The sequence below is a fragment of the Chelmon rostratus genome, chromosome 7 (assembly GCF_017976325.1).
Source record: "Chelmon rostratus isolate fCheRos1 chromosome 7, fCheRos1.pri, whole genome shotgun sequence".
In the NCBI taxonomy this organism is placed as follows: Eukaryota; Metazoa; Chordata; class Actinopteri; order Chaetodontiformes; family Chaetodontidae; genus Chelmon; species Chelmon rostratus.
Window position 1 is genome coordinate 25,038,307 of NC_055664.1, and position 11,428 is coordinate 25,049,734.

The following is an 11,428-nucleotide window of genomic DNA, read 5'->3' on the forward strand; positions in this document are numbered from 1 at the left end:
TCCACCTTGATGTCGTTTCGGTGTATCAGGATAGGCTTGAGGTTGCAGCAGCCATTTTCCGCTGGCAGCATCCTCCCTCTCTCCCTCCCTCCTTCTCTCTCTCTGTCTCTCTCTCTCTCTCGCTCCAAATCACTCCCTCGCTTATTCCCTTTCTCGCTCTACCTGCCCCGTGCCAACACATCCGCACTAATCACTGACAGCATCGTGGTTTTAGGTGGGCCATAGGGTTTGTCAGTGCATGTGACTTTGAATGATTGAAAGTGAGTTGCTTATGCAGTGATGTGGGTGGAAAATGAGAAGCTGGGTAAACCGTCCATGACCTCGGGTTGATCCCATGATCAAATTCTATAAAGGCAAAACTAAAATACAGGTAAATTATAAATTTGATGGATTTGCTATTAATTGCATCTTTGCTTGCATTTGGTTATTTCACTTAATTCTTGACTGTGTGTTCTGTGTAGTTGCCCATTACAAGCAGGAAACGAGCACAATCCTCGCGCCGGTGCTCACGGGGACAAAGGTTTCAGCACCATGGACAGTAACACTTCTATACGTACACAGAGGTCATCTTCGACTTTAAAAACATGTTGAAGTTGGCGGTTACAGGTGTTCAGTGGTGAAATCAACATTTTTGAATATCACTTCGTCTGTGGCACTCTGGGCTAAGTATTAGCATCTTTCATGATACTCTGTGTTCGCTTAATTAAAAACACAACATAAATATACGAACCTGACAGTGCATTGCTGGCGCAAACAAGACAAAGTTGTTTTGCTGTTTTCAGACATACCGTTTTGAAAATAGTGCTCCATGACTAACTTAGATATATGACATCTACAATAACTAACACACAGAAACAACAAAATCTATCGCTACTGTAAATGGCCACTGCAGCTTGAAGGCTATAATAAACATGCAGCACAAATTGTTTGTGAGCACTAACCCACAAGCATTTTATGTTAAAGAGTTGGTTAAAAGACGTCCAAAGACAGTTCAAACTCCTACAGGTTACAGACACATTATCTCATACCATAGCGACAGCTTGTTACGTCACATGGCTCGTTGGTCTAGGGGTATGATTCTCGCTTAGGGTGCGAGAGGTCCCGGGTTCAAATCCCGGACGAGCCCACTTTTCTCTACCACTCTCTGCACTCGATTGTTTAATTTAATGTCAAAACTGTTGCCTTAAGAAGCCCCATGTTGCAATTACATAATGTTGTGTTACGATGCATGTCCCAGTGCCACTCCATTGTACATCCGTCAAACCTGTTTATTATACTAGTATAAAGTTATTCACTTGTTATTCTCTCTCCGTCTTTCCCTATTCACAGTTTGCCCCTGAAAAAAAGAAAAGACTGAATTGTGCCTGTGAATATTCTCATTCATCCAGGTCATTGTAAAGCCCTGAAGCCCAAAAGACTGAATTAATAGTAGACACATACCAGAAAAACACCGGATCCAGGCACTGCTCCGTGGCCTCCTATACTTAAGCCCCTTGGAAGGCTACAAATTCAAAGAAACATTCCTGTACGTCAATTGTCATAACACCAAACTTCTGTTTAATTCAACTCTGTGTGAAAGGTTAGGTGTTATCACAGGAGTAAACATGTTGCGACTGAATCACACAGGTAGGTCTTTAACATTAACACTTAGTTAGGCCTATGGCAGAGAGGTCTCGCATTTTCTGTGCACAGAAGGCTGCTTATACTTCAGGACAAAACGACAGCGCAAATTTGGGAGTTTCAGTGTTAAGTAACCAAGTCAAAATGTAGAATTTATAAAATGTATAAAATTTTATCCAAAATTCAAATTACAGTATAGGAATATTGAACACCATTTTCAGAAGGTTTTCGTTACAATAAAACACTCTAACATTGGAAAAGCTATCCTAGGACATTGTTTGTAGTAACTACATTTGCAGTGTTAACCTACATCTTCCTCTTTAATTTTGAACAAACTGTACCGTGCTTTAGTCAAAATACTGACAACGTTGTCGGAATCAGACACTTTTACCTCTGGAAATGTAGCATCTGCATATACAGCTAGACTAGACTGCACCACCTTTGGATCTGCCTCACAGGATATGACTAGTGTTGTTTTATATTTTTCTTAATGTACACAAGTACCATGAAAACACCAAAGCAGACAACGTGTTAGTCTGTCTCTCAGTATTCCCTGACTTCCCTACCCTGTCTGAGGCTCTGAACCCCAAGTCTGAAAATGTAAATCTTTCACATGACACATATAGTTTCATTTTCTAAAAAGGTTCATGCTTTTACTGAAATAACTGGACACTGTAGTTTTGAGTAAATATGACTCAAACAGGAAGGAAAAGTGTATTTGTTTGGGACTATTTTCAGCGGTGGAGTAATATACAGTATAATGTTGCATGGAGTATTTCTGGCAGCAGGACGGTGTATGTGGGATTGACTCAAAATAAACTACAATGGCTGTGGTTTGTGGTAATGAAGGAATGTGTCACTCAGGGCAATATTGTGGGCTCATTGATGTGTTTTTAATGGCTTTTGGACATTAATGGAGCTCTATGGCACAGAGAAATAAGCTACATCTGGCTTTGGATACACAAATCAAACTTGTTTGTGCCATCCGATCATTCAAAACATGTAAGAACATGCAGAATGGTCAGGTTGAAAAAGAAAAGCAGGAGCCAGGCATCAGCCTGGCAGCACCTCCTTAACACAACATCCATGTTGAGGGTCGCTGCCACCCTTTTACAGTCAGGCCCACTCCTGCCAGGTGCACTGTCAACATAACAACATGGACAGGTTTGCCACCAAACATCTAAAAGCAGTGAGCTAGACAATAACACTGACAAAACAGCTTGAAGTGTAAAGTCCAGTTAAATGCATTTTCAAATACTACTGTGCAACTTATGTCTTTAAAGTAGGTGCAAATGTTTTCCCTTACCCTGTCTTACACCAAAGATTAAAATCAGTAAACTACATCTTTGCTCACCACTTCCACAGGTCTTATGAATGCTCAAACTACCTATGCAAGCCTCCTTGGGTCACCACAGTAATACCCACAGCTTGTCTGGTACTGAGGAAGACACAGGAGGAGGGAGGATGTTCTCAACAGGATGTTCTCACCAACGAGGTAAGACAATCAAAATATTCATTATAAGTTAATGATTAGCATTTAGAAAATAGTTAAGTTTCTGTAAATGACTTGATTCCTAGGAAAGTTAGAGTTGTAGAGTGAAAAAAAAACATACCAACAGTCATTCAAAGTTTTGTTTTTTTTCTGAATCATTTATTGCAGACAAAGATTTGCATTGTAAGATCAACTGGATTACAAACCATATAGAGAGGAAGAGGCATTACCATTTAGAAAACACTCAAACTTCTATGGCAATTCTCTTAGTTGCTAGGATACAAGGCAAGGGCAATACATTTCTGTGAGCTCTACTAAGGAGAAAATGAGCATTGTATACAAAAAGTGTTTGCTTGAATTTTGGGGAAAGTAATGTTGAGTTGTGTTGACAGTTTTGTGTGACACTGACAGTGTCACAGGGTGGTTGATTATGACCAGCTTTCTTTTAGTTGTAACAGAGCTGAGACTCAAACCACTGAATGCAGTCGCTGGATTTGAAGTTCATGTTTTTTTGCCACCAGCTTTTATAAAATTCTAATGTTGCATCTAATGTTTTTGTAAATTTTGATGGGAAACAAATCAACCACTCCGGCAACCGCTTAAATCATATTCCTCAGGGAAACTGCATTTGAGCTGACTGGATGTATACTGGCGTGTGTGTCTGTACATGGTTGAGTGTGTTCCTGGGGGTGGATTACACAATCATTTCCAGCTGTCGTGCATATTCGATGACCTGTTGTGCCAGCTCTGTAGAGGGGATGGTCACCTCTTCCGTCCGCTGCTGCTGACTGGTGAAAGAGTAATAGCCATCTGGGCTCAAACTCCATCCTCTCTGAAGTAAAATTAAATAAAAAAACAGACTTAGATGTTCAGCAATTTTATTCTTTGTCATCAAGAATTTAGATCTAATCTAAATCACAAGATACACTTGAAGAACAGATGATGGTTAAACAACTGTAATCTGCCATCCCAGTCATTGCACTTCTGAGTTTTCCACCTTACCTAAATTTCTTAAGTTGCTTCCATTTACTCAAACACTACTTATAGGACGCAGTTAGAGTTACTGTTCTACATTGAGCTTGTCCTTGTTTTAGAACCCTAACAGGCTGTTGCTATTACAGTTTTTTTTTTTCACATTTGTAAAACTGCATGTATTTTCAGGACCTGCCAGCCCAAGATTAAACACATACTGTAATTGCTATTAACATCTGTACAAACAATTTTCATATCTTAACAATTCAATTTATGAAGAAACATAGTAATGACACCAACAAAATGAAATGTTGCTAAAATGTACTCATTTTAGCTACCAGTCTGCAACATCAAAATGCAAAAACTAATTTCTTTTAAGCCACCGACGCAGACTTTCACTTCTTCTTTAATCTCGGCATACTACTTAAAATTTGACAAAAAATTTAAATTTGGTTCCCAAATTAAAGTATACATACCTTTTTGGCATACTCTGTCATCTTTTTTGGGGAGCTGAAGAAAAGCACACGGGTGGCTTCACTGAACTGGATCTGCTCATATGCTTTCTCTATGCAACCTGCAATCTCATCACTGCAATTGAAAAGGCCACAATTTTAGTCGAATTTATCTTTAAAAGACAATGTCATATCATTACCCATTCTTCCTGATATATGAAAGTAATAGAGATTGAGTTGTATCCTTAGTTCAGTCCATAATCTTCTATATGGAGACACCTTACCACTGAACATAGGAAAGAAAAGGGAAATTGTGCAATTGATTTTACATTTGTTTCGGTGTGTGAGTTAACTAGATATCATAAACCATCTGTTTTATTGCTTTGGTTACGTACAGCTTAATATACCTTCTCACAAATTTAGAATTGAGTTTAAACAACTGACCATAGCAATGCTGAAGGTGTCCTGTTGGTTTTAATTAACCAGTCATGACGTACCCAAATATTTTCCACGGCCATAGTATAACATAAACACCATTTTTAAAACTAAAACATGCATTGGGACCTAAAGCAAAATGTACAAATTAATTTCACAGGGAAAACAAACATCCACATTGGTTATAAAACACACAAAAAGGACTATATCAATGAAACAAATGTAGCGATAATAGTAAGCATATTGAGTCTTACCGAATTGTGTCAAGCAGAATATCTATAAAAAAGGTGTAGCTCTCAGCAGGGATGTTGCCTTTGGCAAGAAATACTTTGTTGTAGCTTCCCTCCATCAAGTACTGAAAAGGCCATGAGAGGATGTAAAACATTAATGTGGCATTCACAGACAAATTATTAGCAACACTGTGTTAATATAATATGTGCCAATTAATTTGCACCTTTAAATGATCAATCTGAAAGTACAAATTACTAACTGGATGCACAGATATAAAAATTCTACCCTTGATAAACTGGTCACTGCAGAATAACAGTGCAATATCAAAACCTCAATTTATGCTTTTCTAGGTGTAAATCACAGCACCTGCTCTAAGGACACGGGGTGTCTGATGTATACGTTGGTCTGAATATCTCGTGCACTCAGTCGCTCAAGTTCTGTGTGAAACTCTGACACACGATTCTGTGAGAGCAGGAAGAGCAGGTTCAGTCCAAGTAACTGGTGCATGTAGGCAGCTTCAGGCAGTTCATCCCTTAATGACAAAGGTAAAGAAAGAGCGATGTTAGAAGACCTCAGTGATTACTAGCATGCAGCAAAATCACACTACACATGCAAAACAAAAAAAGTTACAGTACTTGTAATCAAAGTAGTAACATTTTAGCTGGGCCATGTATCTCTCAAAGGATGGGATGTCCTTCTTCAGGATACTCCACAAGGCTCCAATTTCAAGGACATCACCTGAAACAAAGACACAAATCTGTCTAACTTGGGGATATATTCATGATAACTTTGTCAAACACTAATCAGTGAGTAATATTAATGTCTGTCAGCTTGACTTGCCACCTGTACTCACGAGCTAAAATGAGCTGCTGCTTAGTGAGCGCGGACCCACTGGTAGGTAAGAAATTCAGCTCCAGTAAGGAAACCTACAAGAAAAAAAAGTTCGGTGTCATTTTCTCCAAAATTTCAAACTTAACTTGTAAGTTGTGTTATACAAACTCTGTGACAAAATCTAAGATGACGACACTAATCCTTCATGACAGAATCAAAAGTGCTGCCAGATTTTCAAGCGACGGCACGGGGTTTTGGAAAATAAAACGTCATTTAAATAATAAATTTCGACAAAGAAGGTATAACATGCTAATAACTAATAGCTAACGTTAGAGAAATAGAGGAACAAAACGTCGTCTCAGTTCAGTGTCGTTCAAATGTTTATTATGGTGGCCGGTTCCAGGTTAAAACTAGCGTTAGACGGACAATCAATTGACGTTAGCGAAAGGTAACGTACGTTAACATTAGCAATAGTCACTAAAGTGATTGGTTTCCTGAGTGTCGTAACCCCTAAAACAATTAGAATGACTCTTCAGACAAACACTATAATGCAGTTAACAAATGTGAACCCAATGTTATCTTCCCAACAGAAACACAACTCGATGTGTCTTAAGTTTAGCTTATAGAAAACTCTACACACAACGTTAGCCTTGCTAGCCTAAGTTAGCACACGTAGCTACAATTGCTAACAGCGCTAGCGCTTCTAAATAGGCAGTGCTCCTGGAACGACCCATAACATAAAAAACAGACGATTCAATGTAAGACTCTACCTTAAGTTTGCTGAGAAGTTCCCCACATTTACTCAGGCTTGGGTTTTTCTTGTTCCACTCCGCTTTGAGTGTCTCGTACAACCCTGCAGTCTCTTTCAACGCCATGGTGATTCTGCAAAATATACGACACCGGCCAACGTAATACGTTAAATGACGTCTGATGTCGTGAACACTCGTGTTGCCTTGGACTGTTTTCCCTGAAACAGACGGCGGGTCAAGATGGCGGCGTTCAACGCGGAGCGATGGCTGGATGGCTTACCAAACCACAGTATTTTCCAAAAAAATCGAGAGAAGTTGAATTTGGAATCCAGCGCAAATGGAAAAGTGGTAACCAAAAACCTCACTTTTTGTTTGGATGGGGACTTTTTCCTGTGGGACGACACGGACCGCGTGTTTTATACGACCAATTTGCGACAGCTAAACTCGGATGAGAGTCGCAATAGCGGGAACTATCAGACGTTGCTATGTATTAACCCTCCTCTCTTCGAAGTGTGCCAGGTGTTGCTAAGTCCAACGCAGCACCACGTCGCGCTTGTGGGGCGGCGGGGCGTCTCGGTGCTGGAGCTTCCTCAGCGGTGGGGCAAGAGGTCCGAGTTCGAGGGGGGAAGGAGCGAGATCAACTGCAAGACCATCCCGGTGGCGGAGCGCTTCTTCACCAGCTCACCGTCGGTGAGTCTGCGACAGGCGGCTTGGTACCCCAGCGAGACCGACGAGCCCCACCTGGTGCTGCTCACATCCGACAACACCATCAGGTTCTACGGATTGAGGTCGCCCCAAACATTGGCCAAAGTCCTGTCAGTGTCGCAGTCGGAAGATGGCAGCAGCGTCCATCCTCCGGCCCGTTCCTATGCGGCAGCTCTTGGCGAGATAGCAGTGGCGTTTGACTTCGGGCCGATTTTGTCGTCCCCTCGGCAGCTGGCAGCACGGTGCTCCAGAGAGCAGCTGATCTACCCACTGTACATCCTCTACGAGAATGGGGAGACCTATCTGAGTTACACGAGCCAGGCAAACGGTATGAATATAAGTAAACCCATTGGACCCCTCCCGATGTATCCTGCAGCAGAAGATAACTATGGCTATGATGCCTGTGCCATTCTCTGCCTGCCGTGTGTGCCCACTGTCCTTGTCATTGCCACAGAAACAGGCACTCTGTATCACTGTGTGGTATTGGAGTCTGAAGAAGAGGAGGAGACAGGGGCAGTGGAAAAGTGGATGGGAGGCACAGAAGCAGTGCCAGCTCTCTATGTATTTGAGTGTGTTGAGCTGGAGCTCACCCTCAAAGTAGCCACAGGAGAGGATGAGGAGCCTCAAGAGTTTGATTTCACTTGCCCAATCAGACTGCACCAGGACCCTCTGTGCCAGCAAAGGTATCACTGCACCCATGAAGCAGGAGTGCACAGTGTGGGGTTAATCTGGGTCACAAAGCTTCAGAAGTTCCTCCAGTCAGATGAGAAGGATAAGGACAGTCTCCAGGAATTGGCTGCTGAGAAGAGGTGTATTGTAGAGCACATTCTTTGTACCAGGCCACTCCTAACCAATCAGCCAGCTCCGGTTCGTGGCTTTTTGATTGTATCTGACCTTTCCTTGGGTGCCACCATGATCTGCATCACCAGCACCAATGAATGCATCCTGCTGCCCCTGCTGAGCTCCATTCGCCCTCCCTCCCCTCCCCTGCTTTGTTCCCATCCAGGTCCAGGCTCTGGTAGCTCCCCTCTACGAGGGCTGTCCGAGGACTCCTTCGAGCAGCACATCCGCAACATCCTGACACGTAGCTCCACCAATCCTCTCGTACTTAAGGCTGGGGACAAGGACACGTCACCACCACCTCCAGAGTGTCTGCAACTCCTCAGCAGAGCCACACAGGTCTTCAGTGAGGAGTACATTCTCAAGCAGGACATGGCTCGTGAAGAGATGCAGAGAAGAGTAAAACTCCTCACGAGTCAGAAGAACAAGCAGTTGGAAGAGTTGGCTCTGTGCACGGAGGAGAGGATGAGTCTAAGAGAGGCAGCAGAGAGGTTGGCTGACAAATACGAAGATGCAAAGTATCGCCAGGAAACCATCATGAACAGGGTTAAAAGTGTACTGGGCAGCCTGCAAAGCCAACTACCCATACTATCCAACAGTGAAAAGCATATGAAGAAGGAGCTGCAGACCATCAGCGATCGACTGAAACACCTGGACAACTGCATCAGACAGGTGAACATGAAGATGGAGTACCAGAAGACGCAAGTGGACAAGGATGTGCCTGCAGCCAGGACAACAGTCGCACTCAATGCCCATCACAAGAAGGCTGTTCAGGATGTTCTCAGAGAACAGGGACAGCAAATTGGTGACATGATGAAACAGATCAGAGACATTAAAAATCATTTCAGCTTCTAAGCACTGCAGAAATAAGTAAAAATGTATTGCAAACAATTAGGGAAAATCATTCAAATGCTCTTTTGAATACAGTCATAAAATCTGCCTTTTTGTGATATTTGACTAGACGCTGGAAGTAGTGCTTTAGCCACAAGTTAATGTGCCATGTGAGGAATGAGTATTTGAATTGAAAGATATTTTATATACACTGATACAGCTTTACCTTTGATACATGTTTGTCTCATAATAGGGATGCAATTGCCTTCTTGTCTTGCAACATTTTTCTTTTTCTTTTTTTACATGTTGTACAATGTTTCTAAATGTGAAGTCACTGCAAATCAGTGCCTGGAAGAATAGTCATAGAAGAATAAGCCTATAGACAGGTCAAGTGGGAAATATTTTGAGCAATTATTTAGCATATGTTTTGAACATGCTAACTGTTTGGATTAAGAATAAAATGTAATGCTCTCTAACTGTCTTTACTCATTTGTGACAAATTCAGCCAATTACTAATGTCCAAGATATTTGATAAAAAGTGCAATTATGAGTGAAGTAAAACCAGATTGACTGAAATAAACTTCTAATATACATACTAAAAATAAAACGTATTAAAAATACTTTTAGAGAAGCAGAGAAAGGGATGTTAAAGGACAGGTTCACAATTGTATGCATATATTCTCTCTTAATGCAGTACTGCTCACTGAAATGATTCCTTCTGTTCATACCGGCCATGAAGAGATTCCATCTTCATGTAACTCCAAAAGAAAAATCCAAATCCACAGACCTTGTTACATCTAGCTGTGTGTATTGTAAATGTATTTGGGAGTTTGGAAGATATCCACTTGATATAACTAGCTCTCACTGCTGCAGCCTTTACATTTTGAACCATATCATAAATACAAGTGTGGACACGAGGAACAATTACAGTAACTAATAACCTTTTCAACACGCAGTTTTTCTTTAAAAAAAAGTGAACTTAAATGCACACAGTTCCATGTCTCCAGTCTGCCATCTACAGTTGGACACTGTTATGTACAGTTTCAGTACTGGTTGCCAGGAATCCTGTATCCACCAGATGTCACCCCTCTCCAGAGCTGATGACCTCAGTTTTTCTTCCACAGCAGGTTTTCTAGTGAGGAATTCCCCACGTAAACACTGAGTGACGTATGTGGAGACCCTGGTTTCATTGAGTAAGCTTCATTGTTGGGGATGTCTGGTGTTGGTGGGGATCCTCTGCTGTAGCTTCACCCCATTGCTGTGGCAGCTCTCTGTAGCTTGGTTTGAGCACCAAATGTTTCAGATGGTTTATGACTCAGCACAGCCTAATTATGTAACAGGCGGGCATTGTTCAAACTGCTGTGGGGACTTTTTTATTTTACTCATTGAAGTGGTAGTGCTACAAATGACTTGGAAATTTACAAGAAGTCAGCAATACATTAATGTGTAGTCCAGAAACTGTATTTTCGTAAGAACATTTCAGCTGTCCTTAGTGAGTTTTGTCACCTTACTTTTTCACATTACCTCTGTTTTTCTCTCTCACACAGAAATACACAGGGAGAGGGTGTGGTGTGCTGCAGGTCTAGTTCAGGAATTCTCCAAATAGGGGGATGTTGTTAAGTCTTTCATAAAGGTACAGTGTCTAGATCCTGTGCATGAGCCTGAGGAGACTTAGCGGACCCTAGGAAAAGAGATATTAATAACTCTTGGGCCAGCCCACCACATTCTTCATATGTGAGTCACTGTAAGCCAGAGAGCAGGGAGGAAAGGGCTGCGTTGCCTCTGTTTCTCATTTGTATTTCTTTCCATGGAGGAGTGGAACAGGGAGGCGGGGAGGCCACCCCTTCTTCTGCGAACCTTGAAAGCCTTATGTGAAACACACACGGCTCAACACGGGACACTAGGCCAATTTGTACTTACACTGCATCGTTTACACACAGCTTAAAAGCAAAATTACTTACATGCATGCTAGTGAGAGGAGGAATGTGGAACTTAAAAGGGACAAGGGGTAATGGACAGTATTTAGCTGTGTGCGTGAGAGCGCGCGAGAGAGAAAAAGCTTCAGATGGTGGGAATGAGGGGAGAGAGTCTCAGAAAATGGTGGTATGGGGACTTGGCAGGGGAGAGAGTGACTCACTGTTTATCTGGTCTGTCACTGGGAGACCAAGTGAGCTTGACAGAGAAGAAAATCTTGTTAAAAAGAGTGCCAAATGAAATGCACTCCATTATTTGTTCTGTATCATGTGCTTCATGTTAAACTGTAGACATTC

At 41.9% G+C, this 11,428-nt stretch overlaps 2 protein-coding genes and 1 non-coding gene across 3 annotated transcripts; 2 read left to right on the forward strand and 1 right to left on the reverse strand.

The window, feature by feature from the left end:
- Positions 1 to 1,054: 1,054 nt before the first annotated feature.
- Positions 1,055 to 1,126, forward strand: trnap-agg. Its single transcript has one exon. It is a non-coding gene; the product is annotated as a tRNA-Pro (tRNA).
- Positions 1,127 to 3,262: 2,136 nt separating this feature from the next.
- Positions 3,263 to 6,953, reverse strand: psmd8 (proteasome 26S subunit, non-ATPase 8). The gene is made up of 7 exons (XM_041941337.1): positions 6,804 to 6,953; positions 6,056 to 6,128; positions 5,838 to 5,940; positions 5,569 to 5,734; positions 5,226 to 5,326; positions 4,561 to 4,672; positions 3,263 to 3,944 (listed from the first exon to the last, which is right to left on the reverse strand). The coding sequence occupies exons 1-7, from the start codon at positions 6,906 to 6,908 to the stop codon at positions 3,807 to 3,809; spliced, it is 798 nt and encodes a 265-aa protein (XP_041797271.1). The 5' UTR covers positions 6,909 to 6,953; the 3' UTR covers positions 3,263 to 3,806.
- A 66-nt stretch (positions 6,954 to 7,019) lies between these two features.
- nup88 (nucleoporin 88) lies at positions 7,020 to 9,645 on the forward strand. Its single transcript, XM_041941335.1, has one exon. It carries the CDS (start codon positions 7,023 to 7,025, stop codon positions 9,180 to 9,182), a length of 2,160 nt encoding a protein of 719 aa, XP_041797269.1. The 5' UTR covers positions 7,020 to 7,022; the 3' UTR covers positions 9,183 to 9,645.
- Positions 9,646 to 11,428: the final 1,783 nt, after the last annotated feature.